At 50.3% G+C, this 22,426-nt stretch overlaps 1 protein-coding gene across 9 annotated transcripts in view; it reads right to left on the minus strand.

Annotated features, from left to right (window-relative positions):
• Nucleotides 1–22,426, minus strand: part of ENOX2 (ecto-NOX disulfide-thiol exchanger 2) — a 1,066,406-nt gene that overhangs the window by 94,759 nt on the left and 949,221 nt on the right. For all 9 annotated transcript variants that reach the window (XM_069214160.1, XM_069214117.1, XM_069214142.1 and 6 more), the window contains one exon: nt 22,021–22,127. In XM_069214160.1, the coding sequence (XP_069070261.1) occupies nt 22,021–22,127 (107 nt within the window). The remainder of the gene's footprint in view (nt 1–22,020; nt 22,128–22,426) is intronic.

The following is a 22,426-nucleotide window of genomic DNA, read 5'->3' on the forward strand; positions in this document are numbered from 1 at the left end:
CATCGTGACGTGGGACATCTTCCATCCAAAGGAGAAGTTCCTAGTCCTCTTCGTTGTTGCAGAATTCCAAGCTTCTTCCATCCGGAGGCAGCTTCCTTGCACCTTCATCCGGGGTTTCCTGGGCTCCTGCCTCCCCTGGACACTATCGCGACTCTTGGACTTGGTCCCCTTGCAGGTCCTCAGGTCCAGGAATTAGTCTTCAGTGCTTTGCTGGTGTTTGTGGTTCTTGCAGAATCCCCCTATCACAACTATTGTGTTCTTTTGGGGTAATAGGTGTACTTTATACCTACTTTTCAGGGTCTTGGGGTGGGGTATCTTGGACACCCTGACTGTTTTCTTACTGTCCCAGCGACCCTCTACAAGCTCCCATAGGTCTGGGGTCCATTCGTGATTCGCATTCCACTTTTGGAGTATATGATTTGTGTTGCCCCTAGACCTATGTTTGCCTATTGCATCCTATTGTAATTCTACACTGTTTGCATTACTTTTCTGACTCTTACTTACCTGTTTAGGGTTTGTGTACATATAACTTGTGTATATTATTTACCTTCTTACTGAGGGTACTCACTGAGATCCTTGTGGCATATTGTCATAAAAATAAAGTACCTTTATTTTTAGTAACTCTGTGTATTGCGTTTTCTTATGATATTGTGCTATATGATATAAGTGGTATAGTAGGAGCTTTGCATTTCTCCTAGTTCAGCCTAAGCTGCTTTGCCATAGCTACCTTCTATCAGCCTAAGCTGCTAGAAACACCTCTATTCTACTAATAAGGGATGACTAGACCTGGCACAGGGTGTAAGTACCACAAGGTACCCACTATAAGCCAGGCCAGCCTCCTACAAGGAGGTTCTGATGTGGAGTGAAAGGTCCTTTTACATCACTCCTAAGGTGTGGAAGAACTGCCATTCTCCTGAACTGTTTTTTTCTAAGTGTGGGATCTGTGTGAGTAGGAGTCCTGCAGACCAGAGGTGACTGGGTGGTTGGTGGAAGGAGATGTGACTTCAGCAAGGTGCGACCTAAATGGTTTAGTGCCTTCAATGTGTGTGTGAGGAGCATGAAGTGAGTCTGTGTCTAGGGAGCCCATGTAGTTCCCAGAGGTGTGGTGTGATGTGAATTATGTGTGGGAAGCTGAGGAGGAGTCATGGATGGTTTGTAGTCTTCTAGTGAGTTACTTGGTGATCCAAGCGTGGAAGGAGTTTCCATAGTCCAACTTGCTGCTGACTAGGGTGTGAGTGAAACTTCTAGTGTTGCTTGGGAACCATCTGAAGATCTTGTGCAGCATCTTCAGGGTGTGGAAGCAGGATGCAGCAACAACCTTGACTTGTTCAGTCATGTCCAGTTTTTTACTGTTAATGATTATACATAGGTTCCTGGCGTGGGTTCTGCATGTGGGTCCAAGATCAGTTGGCCACCAGTTGGAGTCCCACAGTGAGGTGTTCTTGCAGAATATCACTACTTCTGTCTTGTTGGTGTTGAACTTGAGACAGTTGGCTGTAATCCTGTTAGAGACTTTAGTCATGCAGGAAGTGTATTTTTTCTCGTTTTGGGGTATTTTCCTAGAGGAAGAGTACAAGTAGTTGTGTTGTCTGCATAGGAGAGGATGTTGATGCTGTGGCCAGAGGGATTATGCAAGGGTTTAAGAGGGCAGGGCTCAGTATTGAACCTTGAAGCACTCTGCAGATGAGTTTTCAGGCTTCCAAGGAGTAAAGTGTCAGGCTGACAGCTTGTGTTCTAACTGTTAAGGAGAAGCAGGTCCAACAGGTAGAGGGTACATGGATGCTGATCTTGTGCAGGTGCCTGATGTGGATGTTTGGTCTCAAGCATCATGTCATTATCTTTTGGTTCGGCTCCCACAGCCCCAAAGACACTGGGCTAAAATATGCTTTATCTGCTACTAAATAACTTTGGTCAAAAAATGGAAATGTTTGTAGCAAAGTACCCTACTTTTGGCATGGTTACTCCCATTTGTTGCCTGCTATGAGTATGCTTGGACTGATTTCACTGGGATCCTGCTAACCAGGACCCCAGTGATCGTGCTCTCTCCTTCTAAATTTGGTTGCCTAGGACTTTGCACACACCACAATTGGCATTCTGGTGCCCTCTTATAAGTCCCTAGTATATAGTACATCAGTACCCAGGGCAATGGGGCACCAGGGTTTCCCCATGGGCTGCAGCACGTATTGTGTCACCCATGGGAGCCCATGCAAAATGAGTCTGCAGGCCTGCCATTGCAGCCTGTGTGAAAAAGTAAACGCACCCTTTCACCACAGGTCACTGCACCATGTCACTGTAAGTCAACCCTATGGTAGGCCCTCCTAGCCCAGAGGGCGGGTGCAGGTCCCAGTGTGGGTACCCCTGCATGAGCAGAGGTGCCCCCATGAACCTCAGTTCCATTGCACTGGGCTTTGTAAGTGCGGGGAAGCCATTTTACCCATATACTGGACACAGGTCACTACATTATGGGAACATTGAACCTACGCATATTTGGTATCAAACATGTCAGAATCGTACCCCAATACTGTTGTCGGTATTGGTTTCATGATTCCATGCACTTTGGGGGCACCTAGGGACCCTCAGTATTGCTCCTATTTTCCGGTTTCCCAGGCAGCCTTAGCTGCTTCCACCCCTCAGACAAGTTTCTGCCCTCCTGCTGCTTGATTAGCTCAAGCAGGGGAAGGCAGAACAAATGATTTCCTGTGGGAGAGGGAGACAACACCCTTTCCTCTTGGAAATAGGTGTTACATTGCTTTGGAGTGGTAGCCTCCCCAAGCCACCGGCATGCTTTGAAGGGCACATTTGGTGCCCTCCTTGCATAAACTTGTGTGCACCAGTCCAGGGGCCCCCGGGCTCTGCTCTGGTGCGAAACTGGACAAAGGAAAGGGGAGTGACTACTCCCCTGTCCATCACCACCTCAGGGGTGGTGTGCAGAGCTTCTCCAGGTAGCCACTTGGTTCTGCCATCTTGAATCCAAGATGGGCAGAGGCCCCTGGGAGCATATTAGTGGCTAGGTCAGGCAGGTGACGTCACAGCAGCCTCCTGATAGGTGGTCACTCTGCTAGGTGACCAACCCCCCTTCCTGGACTCTTAAAGGGTTTCCCTCTTGGGTGGGTCCTCAGATTTGACAGGCAAGATGCCACCAGGACTCCTCTGCATCGTTTACTTCATCTTCTGGGCACTGGAATCGCAACTGGACTCTTCAGGAACTGACAATCTGTAAGTGCAGTGATGACTCCGCTTTGCAGCATTGTTTCTCTGGCTGATTTCAACAACTGCAACATTTCCCCGGCTGTGCACCCGCTGAGGACAATGAGACTTCAGCCAATATCAAGAAGTAATCTCCCTTGGAGTGAAGGAGTCACTCCTCTGCATCTGCAGGCACCAACTGCAATGACGTCCGGCTGCGTGGATCTGCTCTCCTCCGGAACTAATTGGATCCTGCATCACAGGTGGTGGTCTGGAGTGGGCCCCTTGGTCCTCTCTGCCAGCTGTCCAACTTGGGAGACGGTAAGCCATTGCCTCTTCTTGCAGGACAGTATTCCTGAACACCAAGACTCTTGCAGCTGCTGAGGCTTGTTTGCTCCTGCTCCGAGGGATCTCTCAGGCTTTGTGTAGCCCCCAGCACTTCTTCCTGCCAAGCACAGTCTCCTCTCTAAAGCTCCAGCCATGGGGGACTCCTCTTCAGGTGTGCTGCGTGGGCCTCACTGAGACTTGCTGTGCCTGCTGCCAGTGGGTTGCCTGTGAGGGCTGCATCCTCTTCTGGTGACTCTCGCGACTGCTGAGGGTCACCCAGGACGTCCCCTTCCTGGTTCGAGTCCACTGGTCCTTGCTGTTCCTCTTCAGCCTTGCAACTCTTCTTGTTCTTCTTTTGCATTTTCCAAGGCTTGTTGGTGGTTTTCTGGCACCACTCATCCACTGCAAGCCGACATGGGGCACCCCCTACATCTCTTCCGGGACTCCTCCTCATCTCCTGTGCTGCGTAGCTGGTCTTTTTCTTCCCCTGTCGACCTGGTCCTGTATCCACAGAAGGGTAGGTAGTGATTCCTGCCACAACTGGATGCTCCATCACAAACTTGACTTGGTCTCCTTCCTTGGAAGGCCCTCTTCTGTCAGAATCCACCTTTTGTTCCATCCAGTCTGGTTTGGGTCTTGCACAATCCATTTCCTAAGTCCTCCTGTTGGTTTGGGGAAAACCAGGTATTTACCTGTGCTCTCTGTCGCTGGGGTCACTCTGGTACTCATCTCTTGGGGTTCCTAGTTCCTCCAGCTCCCTTCTACTGACTCCACATCCTTGGGTGGGGGACTGTTCAACACATTCTAGCTTTTTAGTATATGGTTTCGCCCTCCCCTAAGGCACTCACTATTTTTTAATAGTTTTGTCAATGCTGGTTGTTTTTATGCTCCTCACTGATTACTATTGTGTATATAGTTAGTGTGTTTACTTACCTCCATCTGGAGGGACTGTCTATTAGTATTCTAGTATTTGTGTTACCATAATAAAGTATCTTTATTTTTGTAACTCTGTGCGGTTCTTTCATGTGTGATAGTGCTGTGTGACTATAGTGGTATTGCATAAGCTTTGCATGTCTCTTAGATAAGTCTTGGCTGCTCATCCACAACTACCTCTAGAGAGCCCTGGCTTCCTAGACAGTGCTTTCACTTCACTAATAGGGGATCCCTGGACCTGGTATAAGGTGATAACACCATAAGTGCTCACCACACACCAGGCCAGCTTCCTACAAAGGTGTTAACGTGCCCAGTGAATATAAAAAAATAAAAAAAAGACTTGCACAGGGAATGTCTACCACTGGCAGGGATCCCTAGCTGGCAGAATTCTTCACCAAATATCAACTGGTGCTAGAAGCATTGATATGACTGGCTAAAAGCTGAAAGCCTACTTGGTCTATTTTATGAAGTGCTAATGAATAATGTAGTAAGAATGGAATACTAATGCAAAAGCACAGAGGTGACAGTATTTCATGAGAAGGGTATTTTTGGGGTTTCCACAGAATGAAGGGAACTTTATAGCTTTGTTTAAAGATCATTCCTTTTTGTAAGTTACACATTGCATTACTTGGGTTGCCTGAATTTCACGTCAAAAATTACAAATTGCAGAATGCCAAGCTTTTAAAATTGATTATTACCAACAAAGATTAAATTGTACTAAGATGCTGCTAACAGTTTTATTCTGTGACAAGTGAATACACGTCCAGGATTCGATCAAACTACCTATTGACAAATGGATGAAACAATAAAAGGTGATTGTAAGTATTGAGAAAAAACTCTTATATGAGTGAGCTGAAGGCCTGTGAGAAAATGACCCATTTTGTGTGATCACCCCTACATTTTGCTGCATTCTATTACTAGTTTTAGACCCTGTACACTGGGGTACTGCTGTCCAGTGTCCAGTATATGTTCGCTGACCCATAACACATGAAGAAATTATCTAATCCCTGATTTTGTGTAAGGCCATAGTACATCGTGCAGAAGGACATATGACATGAAAAGTTAAATGTCACCTTTGGACTGCAGCACTTAAGGTGCCATTCACTACTGTGACAAAGGAAAAGATGATGTCAGGTGTACCTTTGCAACCTCGGTGATCTGTTAAAATAACCCTTTTTGACAAATAAAAATCTCTCCTTTATATATTAGTCACTCCTTTGTAGGCCTTATAGCCTAGCAAGGTAGGGTGCATAGTATTTCAAATTGGGAAATGTAGAAAACTAATGTTACCATGTCCTTACATTAACAAGGCCATAAAAGCTTTTGTCACCTTATTGTCAGTGAGGCATGCTAGCTACCCTATGTAGAAAACCAGAGTAAAGATAAAAATACTAATACTATATTTAAGGAATAGGAATAGTTAGAACATTAATTACACCACTATTTAATAGTTAATAAAAAGGCCACTTCAATGAATGAGATGTTTATATAACACACCTATTATTGAAATAACCAGGTTTTCAGTTTTTTGAAAATCTGTTCATTGGGGGCATTGGGGGCTGTTCGAATTTTGAATGGAAGACCATTCCATAGTTTAGGCGCCCACTTCTATTGTGAAGGCAAATTTTTATACATGTAAAAGGAAAAGTGAGTTACCTTTACCTGCCTAAACTTTCAGAATGCTAATTAACCTTTATCATTTGTATGCCTAAACTAACCTAAGAAGAGGTATGGAGGAGGTGTGAAATTAATTCCAGCAGCACACAATAGGCTGACCTGAATAGGCAGAGATGACTCTACAGAATATGCTGGGTGGTGACTGTGCCCTTCCTGGTGGCACTACAGTGTCAAACCCTTCATGTCAAATCTGCCTGAAGCACATGTAAACGTTCTGAGCCCTTCCAAAGGAGCAAACAGGATGACAGGACATTTCATGTGTATCGTCAGTCTAGCTGCTGAAAGACCCAGACATCTGTCTCTGGGCCTGATTACTAGTCTGGCGGTCTCAAGACCGCCAGACTCGCAGTGGCAGTCGGACCGCAGTGCCTGTGGCAGTCTGACTGCCACATTACAACCCTGGTGGTCCGACCGCCAGGGGACCACCGTCTCTGCCTGGATCTCTGATCGAGGCATGCTGAAGGTGGTCTTGGTTGTGATCAGCCAGGGCGGCGCTGGAGTCAGCGCCACCCTTCTGATTGCAACTATGTTCTCTGCCAGCATTTTCATGGCGGTTCAGCCGCCATGAAAAGGTGGTGGAGAACAAGTGCTGGGGACCACAGGGGGGGGGCCTGCACTGTCCACAACATTCTCGTGGGCAGTGCAGGAGTACCCCTCCCCCGCAGCACCGGAATGCGCACTGTCTGCATAGCAGACAGTGCGCATTACAAGGGTTCTGGTCACACCTCCTATGCACCGACATTGGACTCGGCTCCATGTGGAGCAGAATACAATGCTGCCACACATTTTCCACACGGATGACCGGTGGAAACCTTGGTGTCCGCCTTTCAGCCAAGTGGAAAACTTGTAATAGTGCAGGTGGGGAGACCAACAGATATGCGGTGGTTTCCTCACCATGGGTCTGGCAGTCGTTTTTTCCAACAGCTAAACTCGTAATCAGGCCCTGTATTTGTTGTAGGTAGGATGCCTGCTTCAAACTGGATTTTAGTGTTAGACGTAGGAGGACATTTGGATTACCATAATACACAAGTTTAGTATAGCTAAAGATCTTCACTATCTTAAGTTTCCTCTGACAAATTGCATTGGGGCTAGGACCTGGGAGCCTTTACTCCATTAGTCAGAGAGGAATTAGGAGGGTTTCAGGGTGCCCCACACCCACAAGCTGGAGAACAGTACAAAGTTGGAGCCTCACCCAGTCCTCCTAATAACACTACTGGATGTGCAAAAGGATATAGGTGGACTGAATCTGTTGCATCTGACATCTCTGATCTGTGACAAGGACCTGACTAGGTTGAACTCTCATTCCACGTGAAATCCAAGCACAAAAAGATCTCCAAGGAGCATAACCCTCCCACATCCTGGCCAAATCCTGACCACTTATCTGGCATCCTAGAAAAACACCTGGTGGGAGCACCCTTGTTCCTGGGAATGGCCTTGGGGCTCTGATAAATGTGGCAGTCAGCAGTGTGGTCGCATTGCAGAAGAGGGGTGTGGCCAGGCTGGGCTTCGGTGCAGAAATCTTGTGCATCCATTGTGGGTGCATCTCGCTGGGGGCTGCTTAGATTGATGTGAGGCAGTGCGGGGTGGTGGTGATGCTGAAGGGCAGAGACAGAGACCTCAAGAGCAGGTTGCAAGCGAGGAGAGAGATCGTTCAGCTCCAGCATGCACTGCCAAATTGAACTGACTTCCCGGCTAGGAAGTGAGGGACAGAGTACCCCAGAGGAACATGTTTCTTACCTTCAGTAATTAATTATCTGGTAGAGGCATACTGTAGTTGCAGATTCCTTACCTTAGAATTTCACCCAGGCGTCAGAATGAATCCAGAGATTTTTCTTTGAGCAGTACACTTGCACACACTCAGGTGGCATCAGTCGAATATACGTTCGTCATTGGCGTCGTGGTTGATGTGATGAGGTCGCGGTTGTATATACGTGCCACCCTGGTGCGCTGACATCAGTTTCTTTTCACGACTTTCCACACCAGGTCACGGAGCCATGAAGAACACAGAGACTGGTGCACCAGAACTAGGGCCCTGAAACGGAAGTCCCTGTCATTAGAAATCAATTTGTAAAAGGGGGGAGGATGGGTGGGTCGGTAAGAAATCTGCAACAAGAATAAGTCTCTACCAAATAATTCTTAACCAAAGGTAAGTAACTTGTTCATCTGATAGAGACCTCTAGTTGGAGATTCCTTACCTTAGAATAGATATCCAAGCAATACCGTTCCCAGAGGTGAGTCTCTGACCCTACTAAGAAGTCCTGCAGGACCAAACAGCCAAAGACACCATCCCTGATAGTCCACCCTGAAGTCTTTGGTATGACTGAGATAGAACACCAATGCTCTTTTTGGTTTCAGGCTGTGGAGTCTCTTCTCCTCAAAAGAAGAATGTGGGGAGTGGGGAGTGGAAAGTAGGCAAGGTGATGGATTGGGCCACGTGAAAGGGTGTGACCACTTTAGGGTGGAAAGAGGCCCTAGTACGAAGCACCACTTTGTCAGGATGGACAGAGGTGAAGGGTGGCTTTGAAGAAACAGCTTGTAACTGATTCACTCTCCGTGCGGAGGTGATGGCCACAAGAAAGGCTGTTTTTAAAGAGAGGAGCCTTAGAGGACAATTATGAAGAGGCTCAAAAGGAGCACACATGAGTAAAGTATGTACCAGATTTAAATCCCACTAGGGCATTATGAGCAGAGTAGGTGGTAAATATGGGTAAGACCTATAAGGAATTGTGCTGCAGTGGGAGATTTAAACAAGGAGGGTTGATCGGGAGTCTGAGGAAAGCAGAGAGTGCAGAGAGAGAACCCTTAAGGGAGCCCAAATCAGAGCCCTGCTGGGCAAGAGAGAGTGCAAACAAAAGAACTTCAAACAGGTGCAGAAAGGGGATAAACGGTTTTGTTGGTACACCATGCCACTAATTTATGCCAATGACAGGTGTATAACGTTTTGGTGGAGGGACACCCATGCTGCCAAGATAACATCACAGACTTCGGGCGGAAGGTCAAAAGATGTCAATTGCTGCCTCTCAATCAAGCAAGAAGACGGAGGCTGGACAGGTTTTGGTGAAGAACCCTCCCCTGCTGTTGCGACAGTAGATCCTACCGAAGAGGCAGTCTGAGTGGAGGATCGATGGCCATGCACAGAAGCTCGGGATACCATACTCTCTGTGCTCAGTCCGGAGCCACAAAAATTACTTGGGCCTGGTCATTCTTGATCTTCCTGAGCACTCTGGACAGAAGTGGTATAGTCAGAAAGGGATACAAAAGGCACATGTTCCACTTGAGACAAAAAGCGTAGCTGAGCGAGTGCTGCCTTGGAACTCCAACATGCAAAACAGCTGACATTCCACGTTCTCTGTGGAGGCGAAACGATCAGACCAAGGCTTTCTCAATTGCTGAAAGAGACCTTGTGCCACCTCCAGATGGAGACGCCATTCGTGATTGACCATGCATTGGTGGCTTAGTTCGTCTGCTCTGGTGTTCAGACAGCCCGCCAGATGTTGAACCACCAGGGATATGACCTGATGTTCCAGCCATGTCCAGTGATGAAGCATTTCTTCACAAAGGGCCCACAACACATCCCCGCCCTACTTGTTGCATTACCACATGGTGGTGGTGTTGCCTGTGAACACCTGCACCACTTTCCCTTCGAGAGGGGGAAGTAATGCTTTCAATACAAGCCTGATCGCGCTGAGCTCCAGAAGGTTGATGTGGAGCACGAACTCCACCGGAGACTAGATGCCTCTGATCTCTGCCTCTCCTATGTGGCTGCCCCATCCCAGCAGTGACGCATCTGTCACCACTGTCTGATCTGGTTGGAGAAGGGAGAGACACGTGCCTATGACCCAATCTCAGTTTGGTAACCACCACTGAAGATCTTTCGCAAATCCCTCTGAGATCACTGAATATGCCATCTGGCATGTGTGACCAGCAGGATGCAGGAAGCCATGAGGCTCATTAGCCTCAGAGTCATTCTCATTGAAAGCCAGGATAAAGGCTGAGGCATCAGAATCATAGCCTGAATATCCTAGACTCACAGCTCAAGAGGATAAGCCCGAAACTGCACTGAGTCCAGAACAGCTCTGATGAAAGGGAACATCTGAGAGGGAGTTAGGTGTGACTTTGGAATGTTTATGGTGAACCCCAGTGAATGCAAGAGGACCGACATAGTCTGGAGGTGGGAGAGGACAACCTGGGGTAAGCCTGCCTTCAACAGCCAGTCGTCGAGGTAGGGGACGACTGAAACTCCTAGCCGGCGCAGATGAGCTGCGGCCACCACTATTGCTTTAGTGAACACCCAAGGGGCACTGGTAAGGCCAAAGGGGAGCCATGTAAAGTGAAAGTGCTCGTGACCAACCACGAACTGCAAGTAGCATATGTGGGCAGGCAGGACGGGAAAATGGAAATAGGCCTGCTGCACGTCCAACGCTACCATCCAGTCTCCAAGGTCAAAGGCAGAAAGGACCTGAGCCAGAGTGAGTATTTGAACTTCTCCTTCCTGAGGAAGAGATTGAGGGCCCGGAGGTCTACGATAGGACTACAACCTACTTCTGGTACAGGGACCCTCTCTGTGGCTCCCTTGGCCAATGGAGCCGTAACCTCCTCGCAGAGAAATGCCAAGTGATCCTCTGTCGTTCAATCATACGACAGTGGCATGGCAGGCCGGGCAGTCTCAAAGGGGAGAGAGTAGCCCCTTCAGACTATTTGCAAAACCCACCTGTCTGTCATGATGGATTCCCAGTGGGGCAGGCGATGGTGAATCCTACCACCAAAAGGTCTGTGATGGAGCGAGGGACTAGGAAGGCTTGATGCCCTCCGGAACAGAGACCAAAGCCACTAGAGTGGAACCTGATGGGGCCCACCAACCCTACTGGTCCCAAAGGCATCACAAGAGGGTCAGTAAGCCCAAATATGAGGTGCATGGCCTCATAAAATTCCCTGAGTTGGGCAGGGTGGCTTTCGGAAACTCGGAGAGGAGCAGCGCCTACCCAGAAGTAGGCTCCGAGGGCGGAGGCCCAGAAGGAGGATGCTCCTCCTGCGTCGCATCGGCCGAGCGATGGGGTGAAGTCAAAGAACATTTGTTCTTCGTGGTTGACTTCTTCTTGTGACCTGAATGTCCCTAGGACGTGGAGTGGGACGAGGACGAGTGGTGATGGCTCCACAAACGGTCTTCTGACCTTCCTCTCGAGCGAGACCAGGAGTGACGTGGAGTTGACTGCCAGGCTGCTATAAGCTTTAGGGACTACTCCATCAAAGCCTTTGGGTTCATGGCCTGGGAGTCGGAACACAACTCCAGGTCGTGGTGGCGCTCCAGACACCACAAGCACACAAGGTCCGGAGTTGTCCCCGACAACATGAAGTGTGACAGGAGTCACATGACCTGAATCCAGTCTTACGAGAAGACATCTTGATGCACCAAGAAGTCAAAAATGTCAACAAAAGGGTTGAAAATTCAGTCAAAAAGCGACTTAGGGTAGCTCTTCTTCAGATCTGTGTGCAGGCTGGTCTGAAAAGAAAACAACGGACGTCAGCGTGACGGGTGGCACCTATATACTATGGCAACATCATCACGTCGACCACAACAAGGGACGGGGAGTCAACTGATGCCACTTGATGGCGTGCAAGAGTACTGCTCGAAGGAAAATCTCAGGATCCAGTCTGATGCCTGGGGGAATTTCTAAGGTAAGGAATCCGCAACTAAAAGCATCTAGAAGATATTGTGTTTTACACAGAGTTGGAGACTAACAAGGGAAGTATATCACGAAAAAGGCCAGTAGGAACACAACTCTGCCAAGCCAAGCTCAAAAAGTTGACAGAACAGGGGCACACTGACCCAATCTTTCAATGGGAAAGAGGACTCAGGAGACTAGCTAAAAACATTCTAGAAGGAACCACAAGGAAGGGATCCCATTACACAAACAGCCCACCAACCAGCTCACAGGTGGAAAAGGTCACAAGGCAGAATGACTAATGCCTGAAGCTATCCTGGTGCAGGCACACAGGGAGGGACTAACTGCACAAATACAAGAGAGACAAGAATCTAGGATGAGTGACATACCAAGCAGGAGGCTAACAAACAGCAACCCTACTACGAGGCCCCAGAGTCTCTCCCTTTCCAACCCTGAAAAGTGAAACGTCTGCCCTACAGGACCAGAGAACTGAACCATGTATAGACCAAAAAAGTGCCAGCGGATAGACACAAGGTGAGACCACCTGGAAGGCAGGAAGCATCACTGGGAACACAAAGACAAGGTAACAGGCCACAGATCCAGAGGAGCACCAAAACGAACAAATAAAAGCATGGAACAGCTCTGCCCCTGGCTGGGCACCAATAGTGCCTAACAGTAACAGGAAGGGATGTGGGTGTCCTCCTCCTTTATGGTCCCATGTGATGGGGAAAGGCCTGAAGAGGACAGAGCAAGAGTATCAGTAGCATTTTTTGGCTAGGTCACTGTGGTACCCGGGGGACGGGGAAGATACACCTAATATAATAAGGAGTGGGAAGGGTTGAGAAGGCAAGAAGAGTTGCTTAAGGGGGCGTGGTCTGGCCACGGAGCACGATGGCCACCTGATCTGCGCGCTCTGCGCGCTCTGCGAGGCGGCTGGGCCGGGCCGTGGACGGGGGTGCTGCAGGGGCACGAAACCCCCCCCACCCCCAGGGGCACAAAGCGGATCGGAGGTTGCCGTGCGGGTGGAGCCGCCTCCCGGGAGAGCTGCGGAGCAGGAGCTCCGGAGAAACCTGTGCTGAGGCGAGGAAGCCCGGGAGGGGACCCGGAGCCGCGGCCTCCGGCCCTATCAGGGCCCGACATCGCAGAAGACAGCTTGGTGGCTCAGGAGTGGAGGGGGCACTCCTGGGCATTAAATCCTTGCCCACCTCACCCCCCACCGACGTGTCGCTCGGCTCTCCACCTGGCCACTGGAACATTGCGTGCTGTGGGGTGGAGAGCTCTGTGAGACCGGGGCCCCGGAGCCGCGACACCCTTGGAACTGGGGCCAGCCTTTTGAAGCGGGCATGATGCTGCCCTCCCGGGGGGGGAGGGGCAACGAGAACAGGCGAGAGTCTTGCGAAGAGCTGGGGGCCCTGAGAGACCCTGCCCTTCCCTCCCAGTGGGGGCCCTCCTACTCCCCCGTGCCTGCCTGGCCCCTGCCCCCATCCACCCGTCTGACTAAGAGGGGGGGGAAGTGAACCAGTGAAACATCAGGGGCCACGACGGAAGACGGAGAGGCAGGTCGGCCTACTCCCTACTTTTTGCTCCTTACGGCTGGATACACTGCCATGCCTGCTGGACATAGTCCGTCCGCCCCCTCCCCCACGCTACGCTCCCCAAGATGAATGAGAGCCTTGAAGGAACTCTCAGTGAGCATGAGTCAGCGTCTATCACCACGATCTGACTGACATCCTCATTGGGCTGCCAGCTGAACTTTGTCCTCGCTCCGTTACCGTGGACGTGATCTGGTGGACTCACTGTGCATCAAGGTGAGGAGAGTACCAGTGCTACGCCTATTACAGGGGCCTCCGGAGGATGACCCACGTCACGACAATAAAGGATCCGGTACTCCCTACCCACTGGAGTACCCTGGCTCCGGCATGTTGAGCCTGCAGATCGCGATCAGTCGCCCCATTACTATCGCACCGGGCACCTCCCCCCCTCCGGATTGCGACCTCCTTCCACTGCCAGAGCACGGGCGACGCAGCGGCCCTGAGGGGACTGAATCACCCTCTGGCTATGCCATGGTGAGACTGGGAATCCTTCAGCTTACCCCCCCTGCTCTCCCCCAACCACCTATCCGTCCACGCAGAGTGGGACCAGCTGCAGCTTCTGGAGGGAAACTCTGAGCCTTCCGGTCGCCCCCCCCCCCCCCACGCAGCTGTCACCAATCCCTACGACGGAGGCCAGAGATACCAGGCAGACGGTCGTCCCACAAGAACACGAGAAAGCCGGCAAGGCAGTTACTCTTCTCTGAGGCCTTACTCCAGGAGAAGGGGGTCACTCCGCTGACGGCAACACAGTCCTCTGCCACACACCAAGAGATGGCGGACCCAGCCCAGGAGTCCACAATGGATAGTATCCTTCATGAAATTTCGGCAATTGGCCGTAGATTGGAGGGGATGGATAGTGCAATGGTTTCAATGGCGGCAGAAACAAAATCCATCCGTACGGAAATTGCAAGCTTTCAGACACCCGTCCTGAGAATGGAACGAGTGTCAAAAGTGGAGGCCCACGCCTCTTCTTTCCAGGACAGAGATCAGGAACTCTTCTTTCTTCATAGCAAGTTGACTGACTTGGAAGACAGGAGCAGAAGAGACAATGTCCGTTTTATAGGATTTCCTGAAAACATAGAGGGTGGGGACCTCCACAGATTCCTGCGAGACACACTGCCTAGGCTGACTGGCACTACCTTTGAGCCACCCTTGGAGTTCCAAAGAGCCCATAGGCTGGGCCCCTGGAGAACCGGTACGGACGCTCGCCCCCGATAGATCATAGCCTGCCTTCTTCGCCATACACAGGCCGGCCAACTCATACAGAAGGCACATACTCAAGGTCCCTGTCAGCTAGATGGACACACAATCCGAATATTGGCAGATTTCTCCAAGGAAACCAGCAACCGGCGTAGGGCATTCCTTGCTCTCCGTTCGCGACTATGCCAGCTGGAAGTGAAATATGGCCTGTACGATCTGGCGAGAATGTGGATAACAAAAAACGGCGCATCCAAAGACTTCTATGACCCGGAAGACTTACGTTCTTTCTTGGATGGTTTGTCTCTCACAGACTCTTCCACCTCGATCCCACACCGAGACACAACGGCTGCAGATCAGAACACTCCCTCCCAAGACCTTGCCCCAGGATGGTCAAGTTCTGTCCACCAACCTCCTCTCCCCTGCCCCAGGGGACGGGACTTGGAGAGACTACTTCAGAGCCATGACAACAGGGGACAGGTACTACATGCGGTGGCGCTTCATACGCAGGTGGCGGACAGAGACCAATCACGCTCCCCCTTAAAACCCCTAGTGGAGCCCACTTGAACCTGTCTTATCCTCTGGGATAGTTGAAACCGAGAACCTTGCGACCATGGCCCCTCCTTAGCCTGGAAACGGCGGATCCTCTACTGACCCATCGGCTGGCTGAGTACAGTTCTTTTCATTCCTGCATAATGTTAGGTGTTTTTTATTTTATCTTTGTTATTCCTGTCAAGCAAAGTTTTCTTATATTCACCAAGTGGAGGTCAAGCAGAAGTGACTCATGAAGACCGTTCATGCCCTGTTGGGTCTGATGACATGTGGGACAATACATGCTCCTTAAGCCTCGTAGCCCTGCAATGGCTTTAATGACATAGCTGTTAATATAGTGAAGAGTGTAGTGAAGATTGATTATTTTTCATTGTTATATTTCTGTTTTTGAGGTTCCTGTGCTGTTCTCTACATCCTCTCTCCCTTTAAGTTTAGTCACTTATATTTCGCCCGCCACTCCCTCCCATCCCCCCTTTTTTCACTACCTCGCGGCCTCTGCCCCCCCCCCCCTCGGTGGGCTTATCCTGCGGCGGTGTGACTCTGCGTTGCCTTGCACCCCCCCCTTGTTAGGGGACACCAGATCAAATTACATCTTGTCATGCCATGCTCCTCCCGGGGGGAACCCGGCACCGGGAGCATGGGAAGCTAGTATCAATGGACAACGGTGGCCCTGTGCTGCGCCACCATTCCTGGCCACGGCCCGGCCGCCCTTGCCTCGCGCTAGGACCAGTACGGTCCGGGTATAGACCCGCAGATTAAAGTTTAGGTTTCCTGGGGCTTCAGTTTGCTCCATTTTTCTCCCCCTCCCTTCCTTCCTTATTTCTTATTTTTACCTTCCCTTATATGCTGTATTTTCTATTTCCTATTTTCACTTTTCTCTTCCTTCCCCCCTCTGCTCCCCCCCTTTTTCTTTTCCCCTCCTCAACTCTTCGCTTTCCTGACCCTCCTCCTTTCTCCTTCTTCTTTTTTCCTTTTGGTCTTTGCTTTCCCCCCTCCCCTATCGGGGCTGGCTCTGCTCTGGTGTGTCTACCTCCTCACCTCTCCTTACTCCCCTACCCCACCCACCCCACCCTACCCCTCCCTCATAACTTCCTTCTTTCCCCTTTCCCCCCCTTCCTTTTCCCCCTACCCCGTCCACACACTTTTCTACATTCTCACCTTCTGCCTCCCACCCGCTCCATCTTCCTTCCCTCCCTGGTATCTCTTTCTATTTCGTCCTCCTCTCCTTCTACCCCCCTCCACACCCTCTTTCCCCACTCGAAAGTCACACAGTCCTATATTCTACAGCACCCCGCACCCCCCACCCCTTCCCTTGCCCTCCTACTTCTCGTCTTCACACCTCTGGCTCCACCGCTTTTAATAGCTTTGCCCCATGGCTGGACGTCCGCATGCCTCGCCCGCCCCGTTACAGGTTGTCTCTTGGAACGTCAACGGTCTCACCCATTTCATTAAACGGAAGAAAATACTTTTGTACCTTAATACCAAGCGGGTGGACATAGCACTCCTTCAGGAAACCCACTTGACCAGACTAGAATCTGATAAACTGCGAAGGGAATGGGTGGGGACCGCGCTCTCTAGTTGTAGCATCCCTCCGCTGGACGACCAGAGCACGGTGCCACGGAAATGCGGGACTACGATATTGCTGCAAAAGAGCTTGCCCTTTACAGTTACCAAGTCATGGGCTGACCCGGAGGGATGATACATTTTTGCCAAACTGGAGCTGGGAGGCGCCTCGCTGGGCGTGGGATCCATCTATGCCCCAATAGGTCCCAAGAAACAATTTTTTTCTCCGCATCAACTGTCTCTTGACAGAGATTGGAGCTGCCCGGTACATTATCGGCGGGGACTGGAACCTAGCCCGAGATGCCGTTTTAGACAGGATAGGGCCTTTGGACACCATCAATAATGGAGACAGAGCTTTACAGTCCGACGTAATGCATGCAACGGCCTGGTGGAACCGTGGAGACTGACGCACCCGGGTGATAGGGAATATACTTTCTTATCCCCGGTCCACGGCACCCAATCCCGACTGGACTACTTCCTTATTTCGCACAGCCTCGTAGCACAAACGCAGGACTCTCGCATACTGAGTGGGGGCTTGTCAGACCATTCCCCGATCTTGCTAGCCCTTCAGCTGGGCATGGTGTCCCCAAGCCGCAAACCATGGCGATTCGCTGCCCAACGCTACAGAACCCCTCAGGGGAAGGCGCAGCTGCAGGCACACACATCCACATATATCCGGGACAATCTTGGGTCAGTGACATCCAAAAGAATAATCTGGGCTGTGGCTGAAGCAACGATACGGGGACAGATGATGCGCGATGCCGCACTGGCAAATAAAGATAGGGCGGAGCGGCAAAAGATCCTTAGAGATTGATATCACACGTCTGATGCAGCGCTACACAACCCACCCCTCCCTCTCCACCCGCAGGGACTTGGAGAGAGCCCGTATGGCTTTGAACGACCTCTTTACCTCCCAGGCTGAATATGCACTGCAACGCCTACAGGGACGGCACTATGAGCAAGGGGAGAAGGCTGGCTGTCTACTGGCCGTACAACTTCGCCAAAGAGCGTCGACCCTAGCTATACCGGCTAGCAGGGCCCAGTCGGGAGAGATCCTCACGCACCTGCAGGATTTAGTGGACAAATTTGCAACCTTCTATCGCCGCTTCTATACCTCGGACTCACAGTCCTCCCCCGCCCAGATAGAGGCTTTCCTCAGTACTGTCACCTTGCCCTCCCTCTCCGATGAAGGCCGGGAACTGCTGGGAGGGGGGCGGGGGGGGGGGGGGGGGGACATCACCCGCCAGGAAATTCAGCAGGTTGTCCACGATCTCCCGTACCACAAGTTGCCAGGAGAAGACGGATTCCCAGCGGAATTCTATAAGTGGGCAGGGGAGGAGACACTTGATGTTTTACACGGGGCGCAGGACGAAACTTGTCAGACCGATTCGTTGGGCGCGATATCCAACTCCGCCGTCATTGCTGTCATACCAAAACTGGGTCGGGACCCTCTGCTTTGCGGCAGCTACCGGACAATATCTCTCTTGAACGGTGATATTAGGATATTGGCCAGCGTTCCAGCAGCCCGTCTGCACAGGGTCATACCGTCCCTTATACATCAGTTGCAGGTCGGCTTTGTGCCGGGCCGCAGCTCACAGAATCACCTTCGTACACTATGCCATGCCCTTTGGGTGGTTCGGAATACCCCTGAGGCTGCATTAGCCCTGTCCCTCGACGCTGAAAAAGCGTTTGACCGAATAGAATGGCCATACCTTTTCGCAACATTAACAAAATATGGTCTGGGTGACCAATTTATTTCCAAAGTACATCTGCTATACGACCACCCCACTGCACGGGTCAACTGTGGAGGCTTCCTCTCAGATCCTTTCCCTATCTGCAGAGGAACGAGGCAGGGCTGCCCGCTCTCCCCACTTTTGTTTTTACTGGTGCTTGAGCTGCTGGCGGCCGTGATTCCGTATCCCTGGGATAGCGGGGATCTCTCTGCCGGGCAGCGTCACCTCTAAACTCTACCTGTACGCTGATGACATCCTGCTTACTCTAACTGACTTAGACCGCTCACTGCCTGCCCTTATGGCAATCATAGACGACTTTTCTCCCCTCTCAGGATATCGGGTAACCTGGGACAAGAGCGAAGCCCGCCCTCTGTCGCGAGGGACGACGAAGTCAGTGATTCTGGGCTTTCCCTTCCCCTGGACCCCGAAACACCTTAAATACTTGGGGATCCTTGTCAACCGCGGCCCGGAACGCATGACGGCGGACAATCTAGATCCTCTCACTGCCCGTATGAGACTCGATTTTGAGAAATGGGCACAACTTGGCCTCTCCATGTAGGGTAGGCTGCAGGCGGTGTGCATGGTCACAGTCCCGCGTTTCACATATGTAATGGGACTTCTCCCTCTTCAGATACCCCTATCCACGTTGAGTGAGGTCGGTGGATGCCGCAATCAGGGCCTTTGTGTGGGGAACCACACGCCCCCGTCTAGCATCGGCCAAGCTAATAGCACGTAGGTCACACGGCGGAATGGGACTCCCTTTGTGGAACATTATGCCCTAGCCCTCCATCTATCACCACTGGCTGCCACTTTGTACAGCCCTGCAGAATCGCCGCAATGGGTGTCAGTGGAGAGGGAGTTGCTCTCCCATAGGGGAGGCCTTAACGGACTGCATCACAGGAACGCCGTCCCCTCAGACGACCCGAATCCGATCCTGAAGGTGACGGGTGTAGCGTGGCAGAGGGCCCATCGCCTCTTAGGGGTTCACCCCTCCATCCACGCCCAGGCTCCCCTATGGCATAATGGTAGTATACGCGTGGGGGGTACAGCCCTGAACTGGCCGCATTGGAGAGACGCCGGTATAACTAGCCTAGACCAGGTATTGGAGACCAACAGGCTCAAACCCTTCACTAGTCTGATAGAGGAATTCAGTCTCCACCATACGCAGAAGTGGAAATACTTACAACTCCAGCATTATATGCGTCAAAATCCTAATTTATTCATTGGGGACTGAAACCCTCACCCATAATAGCCTACCTGAAGACATGGGGGAAACATAAGGGCGTTATGGCTGGCCTATACGAAGTCCTTATCAGCCACCTATTCTCTTGACCGGTCTTGGATAAGCTGCGCCTACAGTGGCAAACCCGCCTCCAGCTGACTTTTGAGGAGGAGGACTGGGCAGACACGTTAGAAGCGCTGGGCAGAGGGACTGGCGAGGCTCACCTAAAGTTCTGTCTCTTCAAGATACTCCACGATTGGTACTGGAACCCGGTGAAGCTACATAAGATTGGCCTCCTTCCGCATGCATCGTGCTGGCACTGTGCGGAACCGCGCTGTGATCTACTTCATGTGCTCAGCAGCTGCCCATCGGTGCAGCTTAAATGGAAGGCGGTGGAACATGCCCTTGCGGGCTCCATGCTACTTCCAACCCCCCCACCCCCTTCGTTGCTCATGCTGCACGACATGACCTCTTTCCCGACTTTATCACGATCGCAAAAAAGACTCCTGCATACAGCCCTGGCAACTGCGAAAATATGTATTCTACAACACTGGAGATCTGCGACTCCACCCACGCCCGAGGAATGGATTGTGGCTATGTTTAACATAGCCACGCATGAGAGAGTCATTCATAACCTTCAGGATCAGGCTACCATCTTTGCTCAGGTATGGGCTCCCTTCCTTCCTGATGTCTAACCGACATCACTGTCACTACTGCTGCTCACCAGCTGACTCCACGTACCTCCTACTCCCCTTTTCTTTCCCCTGTTCCCCTCCCTTCTCTCCCTTCCTCTTTTTCCCACCCACACCCCCCTTTACTACCCTTCTATCTTCTATCATCCCATACCTTCCCTCCCTCTTTGTTTCCCTAGCCCTGGGACCATTGCACTCAACCGATTGGTTTCTCCCACCCCCCTCACTCCTCCTCTATTCCTCCCCTCTTGTTTACCTATCTCTCCCTTGCTGCACCTTCTTTCCCCTCTCTCTCCTCCCTCCGACACCAGATCTCTCCCTTTCCGTTCTCCTAGCCATCTCTTCTTCTTCTTCTCCCCTCTTTTCTCTTTTTTCTCTCTCTTTCCTTCTTTCTTCTTCTTGTTTTTCTTCTTTTTTTAATCTCTTCTCTTCTTCTCCCCTTCTTCCCTCTTTTTCTACCCCTTGACTAACCCTATAAGACCTGGACATACCACTCTCCTGCTACCCATGCCACCGCAACCCTTGCTATTGCGTTACCCGACTATCATGGAACAGCTTCCATTATTCCCACTCATGCAATTTCAGATAGCCCCGGCTGCTACTAGAAGGAGCCCTTCTGAGACAAATGCAGGTCTATTTACTTACCTCAATCACAAACGAGGGAGAAGACGATAAACAGAGACGTTAGATTCACACGAGGCGGATAAACTTCAGAATATTGTCCTAACCCGACAGCAGATCTCCTCTACCCCCTTCCCCCGTCAGCAGATACTTGAAAGGTTTGCATCCCCCACCCATCTCCCTCCCGTCCCACTCCCCACCCCCCCTTAGTATTGATTAGAATTCTTAGATCCGTTGCCTATTGATGATCACCACTGTTGTCACTATTGCTATTACTATTATTATAAGTATCATTATTATCATTACTATTATTATTCATTACCTCTCATTGTTGGTCTCTCCTGATATCCCTCTATCTTTCCCCCCCCCCCAATAATGTTTGGTCCCACAAATATTGATATACGTGCCATGTACCTACAGCTGTATCTCAGACGACACTCATGTGCTTCCTCTAGATCATGTTATTCACAAATTGTTGTCCTATAGCCTTATTCAGGTGGACTAATTTCCTTTTTCGCCCTGTAAGATTGTGTTATGACATATTGTATTTGCTTGGCATGTTACCTGTTGTTAAACGTAATAAAAAATTACAACACAAAAAAAAAGAAGAGTTGCTTAAATAACTGAGAGATGCAAAATGTATTAGGATAACTGGCTCACCAGCATCTAATGACTTAGTACAGCTCTAGTTGGTCTATGAAAAAGATCTAACAAGTTCACTGTGCATCCAAACATACAGCATGTAGGATACATCTATTATTTTACTACAAAGCTGAGCCACATTGCTTAACAAATTACAGTATTATGAACATCATCTCCATTTGATGTGAGCATGAATGAATCAAAAAGTCATTGTTAAATATATTACCTCAGCTTCTGCTGCCAACCTGAGGACTGTGACCAAAACAGTAAAACACATCTTACATTATTTAATAAAGGTTGTGAGTGTCCACTGTAAGGCTGTCCATCGTAGAGTCCTCGCTTGCTCAAAATCAATACCTTTTTAGGAAAGAGACTATGCCCAGGAGGATGTTAAAGAACTAGCAAAGACAGTATACCCACCTCGGCTTGCTTGGACCAGATGCTGATGTTCTTACGCTGTGCTTTCGTGAAATGGTCCCAGGCCTTTTGTTTCGTAGAAGAATTGTATACAGCCACTATCTGTTCGACTGTAGGGTCGAATCGATGGTCAAACCCAGGCCAAGAATATCATCCATGATGGCAACAAGAGAAGTAAAGGAGCAAAAGAATGGAATCAGGCAGGTGTTTTAGCTAGTCTATTTGTTATGACACTGTGCTGTGCTGTGGCCATGTTCAGAAAGGCAGAATAACTATACAAGCAGTTGCGCAAATACTTATAAGTTAACACAAAACAATGCACCAAAACACAGTGTACTGTGCTTTGAAAAGAAATAGTACTCATTTGAGATTAAACAAATGCAGTTACTCTACATCTAAATTAATAGTG

The sequence above is a fragment of the Pleurodeles waltl genome, chromosome 2_1 (assembly GCF_031143425.1).
Source record: "Pleurodeles waltl isolate 20211129_DDA chromosome 2_1, aPleWal1.hap1.20221129, whole genome shotgun sequence".
In the NCBI taxonomy this organism is placed as follows: Eukaryota; Metazoa; Chordata; class Amphibia; order Caudata; family Salamandridae; genus Pleurodeles; species Pleurodeles waltl.